The sequence below is a fragment of the Merops nubicus genome, unplaced genomic scaffold (assembly GCF_000691845.1).
Source record: "Merops nubicus isolate BGI_N331 unplaced genomic scaffold, ASM69184v1 Scaffold54211, whole genome shotgun sequence".
In the NCBI taxonomy this organism is placed as follows: domain Eukaryota; kingdom Metazoa; phylum Chordata; class Aves; order Coraciiformes; family Meropidae; genus Merops; species Merops nubicus.
Genome location: NW_008588735.1, coordinates 1,241 through 12,973, shown reverse-complemented (window position 1 = coordinate 12,973; position 11,733 = coordinate 1,241). Strand labels below are relative to the sequence as shown.

General features: G+C 43.5%; 1 protein-coding gene across 1 annotated transcript; it reads left to right on the top strand.

Annotated features, from left to right (window-relative positions):
- The first annotated feature begins 284 nt into the window (after positions 1–284).
- Positions 285–11,442, top strand: XPC (xeroderma pigmentosum, complementation group C). Its single transcript, XM_008949331.1, has 16 exons — positions 285–300; positions 417–612; positions 1,488–1,615; positions 2,434–2,557; positions 3,506–3,590; positions 4,102–4,259; positions 4,471–4,591; positions 5,934–6,023; positions 6,472–7,404; positions 7,907–8,067; positions 8,325–8,406; positions 8,865–8,999; positions 9,499–9,668; positions 9,889–9,982; positions 10,503–10,592; positions 11,230–11,442. Exons 1-16 carry the CDS (start codon positions 285–287, stop codon positions 11,440–11,442), a joined length of 2,796 nt encoding a protein of 931 aa, XP_008947579.1.
- Positions 11,443–11,733: the final 291 nt, after the last annotated feature.

Below are 11,733 nucleotides of genomic sequence, written 5' to 3'. Positions count from 1 at the left end.
CGGGCGCTGCGCCATCGCCGGGCCTCGGGTGTCCCGGGGCTCGGGGGCAGCGGGTGTCAGCGCGCTCTCGGCGCTCTCTGTGTCCCAGAGCTGCCCTGAATAAAGTTCTTCAGAGCAGCTTCACGAAATAAAAATTTCTTGTGAGTGGCAAGTACAGTGCTTGTTTCTCAGCTGACCTCGTTGATAGGACTGTAGGAATCTTTATGTACTTTTCGTGCATTACATTATTAAGAGTATTTTCCTTAAACAGTTCTCGTCGTTCAGTTCTTACATATTCCGAAACAATGACGTGCTCGCTTTGTGAGTGCTCGCTTCCTTCCGCAGCTGGCTCCAGTGAAGCCTGTGAAGCTGCTGCTTCTGATTGCCATGGAGATGAAACTTCATCCTTTAACATCTCTTCCTCCTGTCCCACGCAGATGATTTCGAAGAGAAAAAGCCAAGTATAGAGAAGAATGGTTCAAAACCTCTGGCTAGGAGGAAGGAAGAAGATGGTGATACTGGATTTTCTAACTCAGCAAAGAAACCTTCAAAACAAAAAGGGTCAAATTCAATAACAAAAGAAAGCAAGAAAAATACTGGAACTGAAGATCATAACAAAGAGGAAACACGCAGGTTAGTTTTCTTATCATTCAACTCTATGAGAGCATTTTCTTCATGTTATTTCTTTAGGGCCCGATGCTGCTCTTGTGCTTGTGAGCAGTTTATTTTAGGTGTCAGTCCCATTTGGTACATTTATGTCACACAGCTGAACAGAAGTACCATCATATTCATTGCAGAGTCAGTCCTGAGGAAGATAGTCTGCATGAGAAGCATCTAAATACATGAGCCTTTTCAAATTCAATGGTTTAAATACAAAATTTTATTCCATTTGTTATAGTTTTTACCTAGGACTAGGGAGGCATTATGGAATCCAGTATAAAAAGAAATATTGGCCTGAAATTTGGGGTTAAAATGATGAGCAGAAATCTTTAAACATACCATTTTCTGGTGGATTTTTTTGAGTCCAAATGTAATATTGACACAGTCTGCCTGGCAAATTAATTAATAAAAAGAAGTTAAACTGATAAGTCTTGAGTCAGAGCCTAAGGTAGTGATGCAGTGAAACAGAAACTCTTCCAATTTCAGTGAAGGTTCAGTACGAACAAATGATTCAGTGAACCATTTCTCCAAGGACTGATTTGTGCAAGCTGTTATAAAGGATGGGTTTTTTGTAGATTCAGGCATCTTCCTTCCTACATATCCTTGCAGAACCAGAATGGAGTTTGCACTGAAAAAATGTTTCACTCCATTGGGCCCATGGTTGTTTATGACAAAGATGGTTTGTTTTACAGAGGAGGTATCTGTGGTTTAATTGTAGTCTGTTGTTACTGATGCAGAGGTCATGCTTCATTTATTTCCCTATTTTTAGTGTGTTCTTTCTTTGTTTTTCTTAAATAAACAAGCACCTATGTTTCCTGATGCTAAAGCTATTTTGGTGATTTTAACAGTGACTTGCTGAAGCCACCTCAGAAGGAAATGAAGTTGAAGGGAGAATCTCCCATTAAAAAAGAGGTGGATGAAGACAATATGGATGATGATGATGATGAAAGTGAAGATGAATGGGAGGATGTGGAAGGTAACAATTGCATGTTTATTCATTTTAAGGAGTAAATACTCTTGTACACGTAATTTGATGTTTAAGCTTTTTCTCATTTGGATTCAGGGAAATGTATATACTCTGAATGCCTAAAGTATTCTCCATGTGCATATCTCTATCTTTCTTATAATCTCACAATGCTTTTAGAATGGTTCCAAGGCAGAAGAAAGCCAGGCAACTAGTGACCTTGTTGTAGTGCCTTGAATTTGACTGTTTGTTGGCTTACATTAAAATTATGCTACCATGCACAAAGCACTTTCTCAGCTGTTTGTGTTCTCTCATACTGACCAGCTAAAAATGAACTGGTTTGAGGATTCAAAACTGCAACTTCTTAGTAAAGGAGAGCGGAGATGAAACCAACTGAACTGTTTGATTTGGTGGCCATCAACAAACTGTTAAAAGTCATGATGATCATAGTCTTCCTATTTTGCTGCTACAGTTTTATGCCTTCTAAAGTGAAGCACTGTAATTTTTTTTCTTTGCTACTAAGTACCCTTCAAGTCACATGTGCTTCATTCACCTGACCCCTGATTGAGTTTGCTGATGATAGTCACTTGCCATTAGTGTCCTGAGCTGATTCCTCAACAGCAAGTGACTGGTATCCCACAGTTACTTGAAATACCTGGACACATACAGTGTCATGGAAGATTCAGGAGCTGGTAATTACTGGGGATGTTTGCTTTATAGGTTGCATGAATGCTTAAGGAGGAATAGGTAGGTTCTTATCCTGCTGTCAAACCTCCCTGGGGCCTCTATTCCATGTTTACTTATCCTTTACTGATATTTTATTTTTCCAGAACTCCAGGAACCTGCCACAGAAAAGTTAGAAGAATCTGCTATTCTTCCTGCAGCAGTGATGCCAAGCAATCCTGTTGAGATAGAGATTGAAACCCCAGAGCAGATGAAGAAAAGGCAGAGGAGGTAAGGACAGGGAAAGCAGTGAAGGGCTGTTAAAGGGCAAAGTTACAAATACACCAAGTCTTGACTTTCACTGACTCGTTCTGGGTGGAAATCTCCACTTTGTGCAGACTATTCAGTTGGAGTTATGTGAGGTCATGGGATGGAGAACAGTTTACACACCGACAGCTTTACCAGAAATCTGCAATGGAAGTTGGTAGGAATGGAGGCTTTTGAGCTTCCTTGAAATTCAAGTGTGTAACTTCATTATGCTTTAATGTCTACATTCCAAAGCAGGGACAGCAATAGCTCTCTTCAAGGAGAGGTGGGTGAATGGCATTGTTTTACTGTAAATACCTTAACAGTTAAAGTGGAAGCCTCTGTGTGCCCATACCTGGGGTGTGAAGAGGTGGGTCAAATGAATGCCCTCAGCATCCTTTGGAGCATTATACCAAGGAAGGCTTTCTTTGTGTGGCAGCTGGAGGCCTGGGGATTCTCATGGAGTTACAGGGTGAGCACTGTCCCAGGCCAGCCCTTCATAATGAAGCAACAAGTATATTTATTGCCTCTAAGTTGAAGACGTCATTAATAAAGAGAAAACCATTTTTCCAGGAATCTGAGTGGAATACTAGAAATAATCTACAAGTCAAACAATTCAGACAGTGAATTATAAGTTTAACGTGGAGCTGTCCAGACCTGTCTGGTAGGAAGCTGTAGGCACATGAAGTTAGGCAGACTTGGGGCCATCTGAACATAGCCAAGCTCTCAGCAGTCAGGTAGGTGGAGCTGTCAGTTTGTGAATCACACGCAGCCTGCACGCCTGCTCCCACAGCCAGCAGCTGAAGTTTTGTTACACATCCATAGAATATTCTCTGGGGTGGATTCAGTTTGGAACTGATCCAGTTCAGGAACCTAGAAAAGCAAGTCCAACAGAAAACCCACAACATCCATTTCTTCTGTAATCTTATGCAGGGAAAAAAGGAATGCTGAGTTTGAGATGTATCTTCGGAGAATGGTGAAACGTTACAGCAAGGAGGTTCGTGAAGATACACATAAGGTACTGGTCACAGAGAAACTTGGCAGAGAAAAAAGTTGAGCATAAAGATGCCTGAAGTGATTTGGATTGAAGAAGAAACTGATTTTGATCAAATAATTTGGGTCTGTAGCTAGAAGTGAAAAATCAAAAAGCTATGGTTCTGACAAATGGTCATTAGTCTTCTCCTAAACTCTAAACTAGAAACGTCAATGACTGCATTAGTAAAATTCTAAATCAAAACAGATGTGAGTAGGGTGTATATTTCTCCATTGAGTGTGTATCTGCTCATTCTGGCAGGGCTGAACTGTCAGTCATGTAGAGCAGGCGACACTGACAGGGACTTCAGGGCTTTAGTGTCTTCTGATGGTGAGCTGAAGACAGCCCTGTGACCACCCTGTATACGCTTGGGAGGCTTCATTGTTACCCATCTTTGTTAAAAGGAGCAGTGAAGCCTTCCTCTTCTATACCATGGACAGTAGTTCCAGAAAAAAAAATCTCTTGTGAACTCACTGTAGAAACTTTTTTCTCTCAGGTTCACCTCTTGTGTTTATTAGCAAATGGTTTCTACAGAAACAGGATCTGCAGCCAACCAGATCTTCAGGCGATTGGTCTGTCCATCATCCCTGCCCACTTCACCAAAGTGCCCGCAGGTCAAGTGGACCTACTGTACCTTTCCAACTTGGTGAAATGGTAAAAATCCCTCTCCTAATCATGCTATCAAGTAGAATGTAGAGCCAGGGTTCATGGAGAGGGGTAAACGTAATTACCAATTTTCAGTGCTTTTTCCCATTTTAAATACAAGGGTGAGAGTCTGTCCTTTTCACAGAAGGAAAAGATGGACTATGAAGTTCAGAAATATTGTCATAAACACTAGACAGTAAGTAGGTGTCTCATATTTCAGGTTTGTTGGGACCTTCACTGTCAATGATGAGCTTTCCACTGAAAAAGGAGAGCCCCTTCAGTCGACCCTGGAGAGGCGCTTTGCTGTCTACGCTGCACGAGATGATGAAGAGCTGGTTCATGTAAGTGACTGGGAAGTGCAGGCTTGGTTCCTGAGTTTGGATGCTAGACCAGTGCAGTAGTGCTCTGAGGTCATACATGAAGTGGTGTTTGAGGGATGGATTTGGAGAAAACAGATGGGTGACTTAGGTGATTCCATGGCTTTTTGTTGCATTTGTTTCTGCTGTCCTATGATTAAATTATTCTATTTGAACTGTGCCTAATGGGAGCCTGTGGTCCTGGTTGGTGTCACTGTGACCTCCGGATAGGTCTATGTATAGTGTATAGAGCTGCTTGTTCCTAAGTATGCCTTGGTTTCTTTATATTGCTTTAGCAGTGTAGACCTAAGAAAACCAGCTTAGGAAGTTTCTTCTGAAATACTTGAGTATTCTGAAATTCGAGTGAGGAAATTCTAGGGCTTACTTGCAGCCAGAGATCTTTGAGTTGAAAGTTGGTAGCTTGTTATTACGAGTCACCTCTGAAGGCCAGAAGAACTGAGCTTTGATTTAGAGCAGCCCAAGGCCAAGGCTTAAGAAGGATTTAAACCCTGCAGTAATTCTGTGGTGAAATTGGATTAAGGGAAGAAGTGGAGTCAGTTGCTTCAAGTCACAGATATTTTGGTAAAACAGCTGAGGTAGGGGAAAACCCAGGAAATCAAATTGACAGGACATTAGAATGAGCAGAATTGAGCTCCTGCTTTGCAGGTTCATGGCTTCCAGCTCCGTCCTGCTGCTGATAAAGTGGGATGTTGCAGCTTCTCTGCTGCAAAGCAGGAAGCAGTTGTTGTGGTGGCTTTGTATCCTTGCTGTGGAAATGCAGACATGTTACTTCCTGGGACAGGAGGAGAAGAGCAAGCCTTGCTTAGGCAGCTTCACTCGAGTCCCAAGCAGGAGGGCTGTTGCCAGGCCACAGCTCTTAGCTGTAGCTGTAATGACGTTCTCTGATGGTGCTTCTGCTGGGTTCAGTTGATGGTACATAGCTGGCTTTGGCCACCTTTGGGAGGCAGGATTTAGAGTCCTCTTACTCAGGTTTCTTCAAGAATTAGAAAGTGATAGGGTAGATGGGATTTGGATGGCTTGCCACATCTGCTCCAGCAGGTTGGGTCATTTAGCCACTTTAGGCATTGGTTCCTCACCTCTGAGTTAACAGCAGCACCCCTGTCACAGCAGTAATGTAAGTAAGCCAGAGGAGACTGTGGTGCTTTAATACTGTAGCAGCTACACATCTGTGTCAGTGTATACAGCACTGGGGAAAAGGGAGCAGTGAAAATGATTTGTGACACAACCCAGATTGTAAGAGTTCCAAGAGGTTTTTTTTTTATATACTTTGAAAAAAATTAAACATGCTTTGTTTTTTCTTTTGCAGATATTTTTAATTATTCTGCGAGCATTGCAGCTGCTGTGTCGCCTCGTGCTGTCCTTGCAGCCTATTCCTCTCAAGGAGACAAAAGCAAAGGTAGTTGTTGTTGGGTGTGTGGAATAAGGAATAGGTCACTGGTTTAGAGAGTAGGACTGAAAAAGCTTTCTGGCTCTTGCAGCTTGAAGTGAATCACTTGCTGCATGAACCAGGGTGATGACAATGTTTTCTCTATAATGCGGAACACAAAAACCCTTAATTTTTAGCTTTCTCCATTTAAAAAAAACCACCCATTTTCTGTGTTTCAGCAAAGACTTCTTAACTTCAGTGGGTTTAAATTTCTTTAAAACTTAGATGGCAAACAAATGCTTGCTGCTTGAACACAGCTTGCTTCAGCTGTTTGCATGAAGTTTTCAAGTCCCTAAGATGTGCAGACTGACCACGGCTGCCAACCTTTGGTGTGCAGGCACCTCATGCTGATTTCAGTCTGATTTTTAACATGCTCTTAGCCATGGTGATAGAAGTGACCTAGCCTGTTCCTTTGCAGGGAAAAACCTCATCCAAGAGACAGTCTCTCAGCAGTACCTCTGAGGGACAGGAGGTCTCTGCCACAACACCCAAAGCTGTGGCAAAGAAATGCCCCTGCAAAAGAGCCAAGCAGGATGAGAAATCCTCAGAGAGCGAAGAAGACAATAAGAAGCCAAAGAAACCCAAAACTGCTCAGACCAAAAGGACACACAAATCCAAGCTGACTACAGGCAACCAGGAACAGAAGGAATCTAGTAATGAAGGCAGTTCAGTGGAAAGAGATGTGCCAGTCAGGCCCAAGAATGATCGGCGGAGACGAGTGGCCTCCAAAGTGTGTTACAAAGAAGAGAGTGGAAGTGACGAGGGCAGTGTTTCAGACTTCCAGGATTTAGAGGAGGAATCTGATCTCTCTGATGAGGATTTTGAAACTGTCTCTAAGAGGCGGAAGAGCTCATTGGGCTCCCAGAAGTCAAAGGTAACAGCTATAAAAAGCCCAAAAACTGAGACTTCAGATTCAGGGCTGTCAAAAAATTCCTGTGGAGCTGAGCCTAGGCCGGCAAAAAGTACAGCTCCAGCCTTGCCTCCTGCACCGAGAAAGAGAAACAAAATAATTTCTAGTGATGAGGATGACGGGCAGCAGGAGGTAAGGAAAGCGACGGGCACAGACCAGTGGCTGGAGGTCTTCCTTGAGCGTGAGGAGAAGTGGGTGTGTGTAGACTGCGTTCACGGCACGGTTGGCCAGCCCCAGCTGTGCTTCACCGGCGCCACAAAGCCGCTCACCTACGTCCTGGGGTTTGAGAACGACGGGAGCGTCAGGGACGTGACCCAGCGGTACGACCCCCTGTGGATGACTGCCACCAGGAAGAGCCGCGTGGACCCGGAGTGGTGGGGGGACACGCTGCAGCCCTACCGAAGCCCCTGCGTGGAAAGAGACAGGAAGGAGGAAAATGAGGTAAATGGCAATAGGTTTTTCAGGACCTTTACTGCCAGGAGTCCAGTCCTCGGATTCTCATTCAGCCAGAAATCTTTAGGAATCTTTCCATGAGGAAGGGTGTTTGTATCTGAGCTTAAAAATGTTCAGACTGAGTAAGTTTTAAAGAGAATATACAATGATAGATTAAATTAATATCAGATGGAGGCTGTTCAGAGAGATTTGCATATCAAAAGCACCAGACAGCCCATGCTGGAAACTTACTTGTAGTTTCCGTACAGTTTAGCATTACACTTTTTGGAGATGGTCTTTAAAATATGTAGATCTGGGTACACATTTGTGTACCTATTTACAAGAAGAATGCTTTGGTGTGTTGGCTCATCTGACTACATCGCTAGTGTTTTTTTCCTTTGATCCATACTATTCTTATATTCTTACATTCTTATTTATCCATACTGTTCTTATTTGGAAAGAGTAGTGCAAGAGTGTTGTGAAATCATTCTTCTTTGTATAATACCAACAGTTTCAAGTTAAGCTTCAAGATCAACCTCTACCAACAGCAATTGGAGAATACAAAAACCACCCTCTTTATGCACTGAAGAGACACCTCTTGAAATACGAGGCTATCTATCCTGAGTCAGCTGCAATCCTGGGGTACTGCAGGGGAGAGGCTGTCTACTCCAGGTGAGTCCTGCACATGCTGTCATGTGCAACTGTGATCTTTGTAACAAATTTAAGAGCAAATGTGTGAAGACTGTGATGGTATCAGCAGTAGTTTCAGGCCACATGAATAGACAGCGTGAGGCATTTAGCTGCTCAGACAGCATTTGCATGTCACTTGGGTAAAGCTTTTTTATTATTCCCAACATGGGAATTACAGTTTGGAAGTCTCTTATGGAGATACTTCAAAACTCATGGTTGCTTCCTTCTGGCCTTTTTAGAGACTGTGTACACACACTGCACTCGAAGGACACGTGGCTGAAGCAAGCTCGAGTGGTGAGGGTTGGAGAAGTGCCTTACAAGGTAGGAGGGTTTGGCTTCCTCCTGTGCAGCACGTCTGTGCTGTAAAATTCAGACTCCGTTCTGGTTTGGTTTTTGCCTTCTCTCCGTCAGCAGATGTAGATTTCTCCCTTGCCTGCGTGGCTTGTGGTAGCTGCATTGCAAATCTATCCACCTACTTCAACTGTAGCTCCTATATACTATCCAAAGCTCAGCTATGTCTTCTTCCCACCCCAGGGTACCTAGCAGAGCTGCACCCTTTTCATCTTGTTCAAAGGCATCCTAGTGTTCTGTATGCACAGGTCTGGCTCCCTGCTGTATACAGGTGCTGCGGGTTATCCTTCACAAGCTAAGGGTACTGAAGCTAGGAAACGGGCATTTCTTCTCTCCCGGAGCCTTCTCCTTTGATGTCCTGGGAAAGTCTGAGATCACTGGCAGCTTGTTGTGGTGGTGTTAAAAGCTCGATGGCTGTATTTCCACAGATGGTGAAAGGCTTTTCCAACCAGGCGAGGAAGTTGCGCCTTGCAGAGCCCGCAAACCGGGACAGGCAGGACCTGGCGCTGTTCGGCCGCTGGCAGACAGAGGAGTATCAGCCCCCTATAGCAGTGGATGGCAAGGTAGCTGGGGAGGCAGAGGGCTGGTGTGAAAGGAAGTGCTTTGTATGGAGCTGTGGGCTTTATTTTTCTAGAAGTTGCATGTTTCAGAGATGAGATCAGTCAGTTACATCTGGATTCAGGATCAAGAGTTCAGTGGTAACTGTACCCAGGAGGAGATGGTCAATAATTCACTGGGGCCCTTTACTGAGTACAAGTAATGAGTACTAGCAGTGCAGACTGATAATGTTATTATTTTGTTGATCTAATTTTCCTAGTCCATGTTTGTTTTGATAATTTTCTGCATTACACCCTGATTAACAAGGCCTGGGCAGAGAACATAGCTAGGAGATAGCCATGCAGCTAAAATGTAGGCTTGTGCCTTGTCTTGTTGGTACGTATTGAACACTGGAGTGGAATGTAGTGGGTCAGAAGGAAGGGAGAGTCCCCGCATTGCAGCAGAGATTTTCACCTCTCTCCAGAGAGCTGGAGTGTCACCATTTCTCTTTAATTTTCCAATAAGGTTCCTCGGAATGAATATGGAAACGTCTATCTCTTCCTGCCATCCATGTTACCCGTTGGCTGTGTGCAGCTGAGACTCCCAAACCTGAACAGGCTGGCGCGGAAGCTGGACATTGACTGTGCTCAGGCCATCACGGGATTTGATTTTCACGGTGGCTACTCGCACCCCGTGTACGTCAAGCTGCTCTGTTGCAGGGGACAGATTTTGATGTCCTGTGGAAGTTGTACACCCTGTGTGAGGGAGCAGTTGTCATAAGTTGCACTCTTAGGCCCTATGAGAGAGCCAGTTCTGTCGATATTGACTAGCTTTGGGGTTGTCTGGGTCAGCAGGCATTTGCTCCTTTGTTTTTTTAGTTGTAGTAGCTGACAGAGCTGCTGTTCTCCTTCCTAGTACTGATGGCTACGTCGTCTGTGAGGAGTATAAGGAGGTCCTCATTGCTGCCTGGGAGAATGAACAAGCAGAAATAGAAAAGAAGGAGAAGGAGGTGAGAAGTACTTCTGCAGCTTCCTTATCATTACATTTATTAACTAAATTTCATTCAAGCTGTGGCCAGTCAAACACAGGTGGGCTGTGGAAGGAACAGACACAGGGCTCTCTGACCATGAGGGGCCAGTTGCATCCCCCAGGTGCCCCATTTTGGGCTTACTGTCTAGACTGCAGTGGGATGCAATAGCAAGTGTGTGCAGTACCTGAAATAATACGTGCTCTGGAATGGTTTTCCGTGGCTGCTAGGAAACAAAAATGAGGAATACACATAAGAGGTTAAAAGTTTGGAGGTGGTTCTGGTGTAACTTGCACGGTGCACATTAGAAAGTGACAGTAATTCATGTGTTTAGCAGATATTTGACATCAATAAATTTTACTCTTCAGAATCCCACTGGCCTATAATCTTGCAATGTGATACATTTAAGTTGGCATGTTTTTTTTTTATGGCAGTTTAAAATCTTCAAACTTCTGTATTCTGTGGGCAAAAGTAAATTTTCTTTTTAACAACAATTTCACAGAAACGTGAGAAAAGAGCTCTGGGGAATTGGAAGCTGCTGACAAAAGGACTTCTCATCAGAGAGAGACTGAAGCAACGCTACTCCATCAAGGTATTCTGGATTTCTCTTAGTTTCTCATTTCCTTTTCAGGATGATATTTCTCTACCAAGAGATTGTTTTTCAGTCTTTCCAATGTGTTATGTTTCCAGCTGTAGAGCTTAGGTGCTCAAAAATGTTTTTCTTTCCTGTTGTTAGCATGCAACTAGCAACTAGTAAAAAAAGAAAACTTACACCAGAAATTCAATGTGGTCATGTCCCTGAAAGATTCATTATTGTTTAACAGGAGATTAGTGTTTCCTAAAGGATCATTTTTGGGGTATTATTTTCTGTTTTGACATAGCCCCCTCTAAGGTTTATTCCTCCCAGCCAAGCACGGAGCTAACAGGAAGTCAGATGTTTTTCGTTCTTCACCTTTCTCAATTGGGAAAAGATTAAGAGGAGGATTTTTTTTAGAAGCAGGTTTATTTTTTACTCTTCCATCGTCAAAAATATCTTGGCTTCTGTTGCAAGAATGCTTGACATCCAGGAACAGGAACTCTGCTTTGGGTGAGCAGTTCAAACCAGAGCAGACAACTTTTGTAATGTCATTGAGTGTCACTGTGGTGGAAGACAAGCCCTTTTAGAAAAGGGCAGTTGAGAGTGATCTGTAGGACAGATTTTCAGTTTTCACACCTTTTTTTTTCTCCAGACTGAGGCATCAGCACCCAAGGCAGAGAAAGGAGCAGGATTCTCTTCTGATGAAGAAGAAGGTCCAAGTTCAGAGACTGCAGTAGAAAGTGTGGCCATTTCTTGGCCCCAAAATCGCCAGTTAGAGAAAAAAAATGAAGAGACATCAACAAGAAAAAGCAAGCGAGAAAAGAGAGGAGAAGCAGCACAGTTGTTCCCTTTTGAGAAACTGTGATCAGAACAAGCTTTTCTTTGCTGTTTCCAGCTGCAAGAACAATAGCCACAGTAAAAGTATCCTTTGCCAGTTAAGGACTTAGCCTTCCTGTGCACGTGTTTCTGAGCTCTCAGGGACCAACCTAATAGAACATCGAGAGTTTCTTTTGGTATTACAGGTAATTAAATTCATCCTTTTAGCCTTGGACTTAGGACAAGCAGATGTGTGGTTGTACCTTCTAAGAAGATCACTTTATGCTGTTGGGGTTCTTTGCTCTTTCTTGTATCACTCAGCACTAATAATTCTGTTTTC

Bases quoted from the DNA above. Each gene is read 5' to 3' on its own strand.
- XPC (XM_008949331.1), top strand. The intron at 9,000-9,498 runs GTAGCTGGGGAG...TTTTCCAATAAG, and splicing joins CTATAGCAGTGGATGGCAAG to GTTCCTCGGAATGAATATGG. The intron at 10,593-11,229 runs GTATTCTGGATT...TTTTTTCTCCAG, and splicing joins AGCAACGCTACTCCATCAAG to ACTGAGGCATCAGCACCCAA.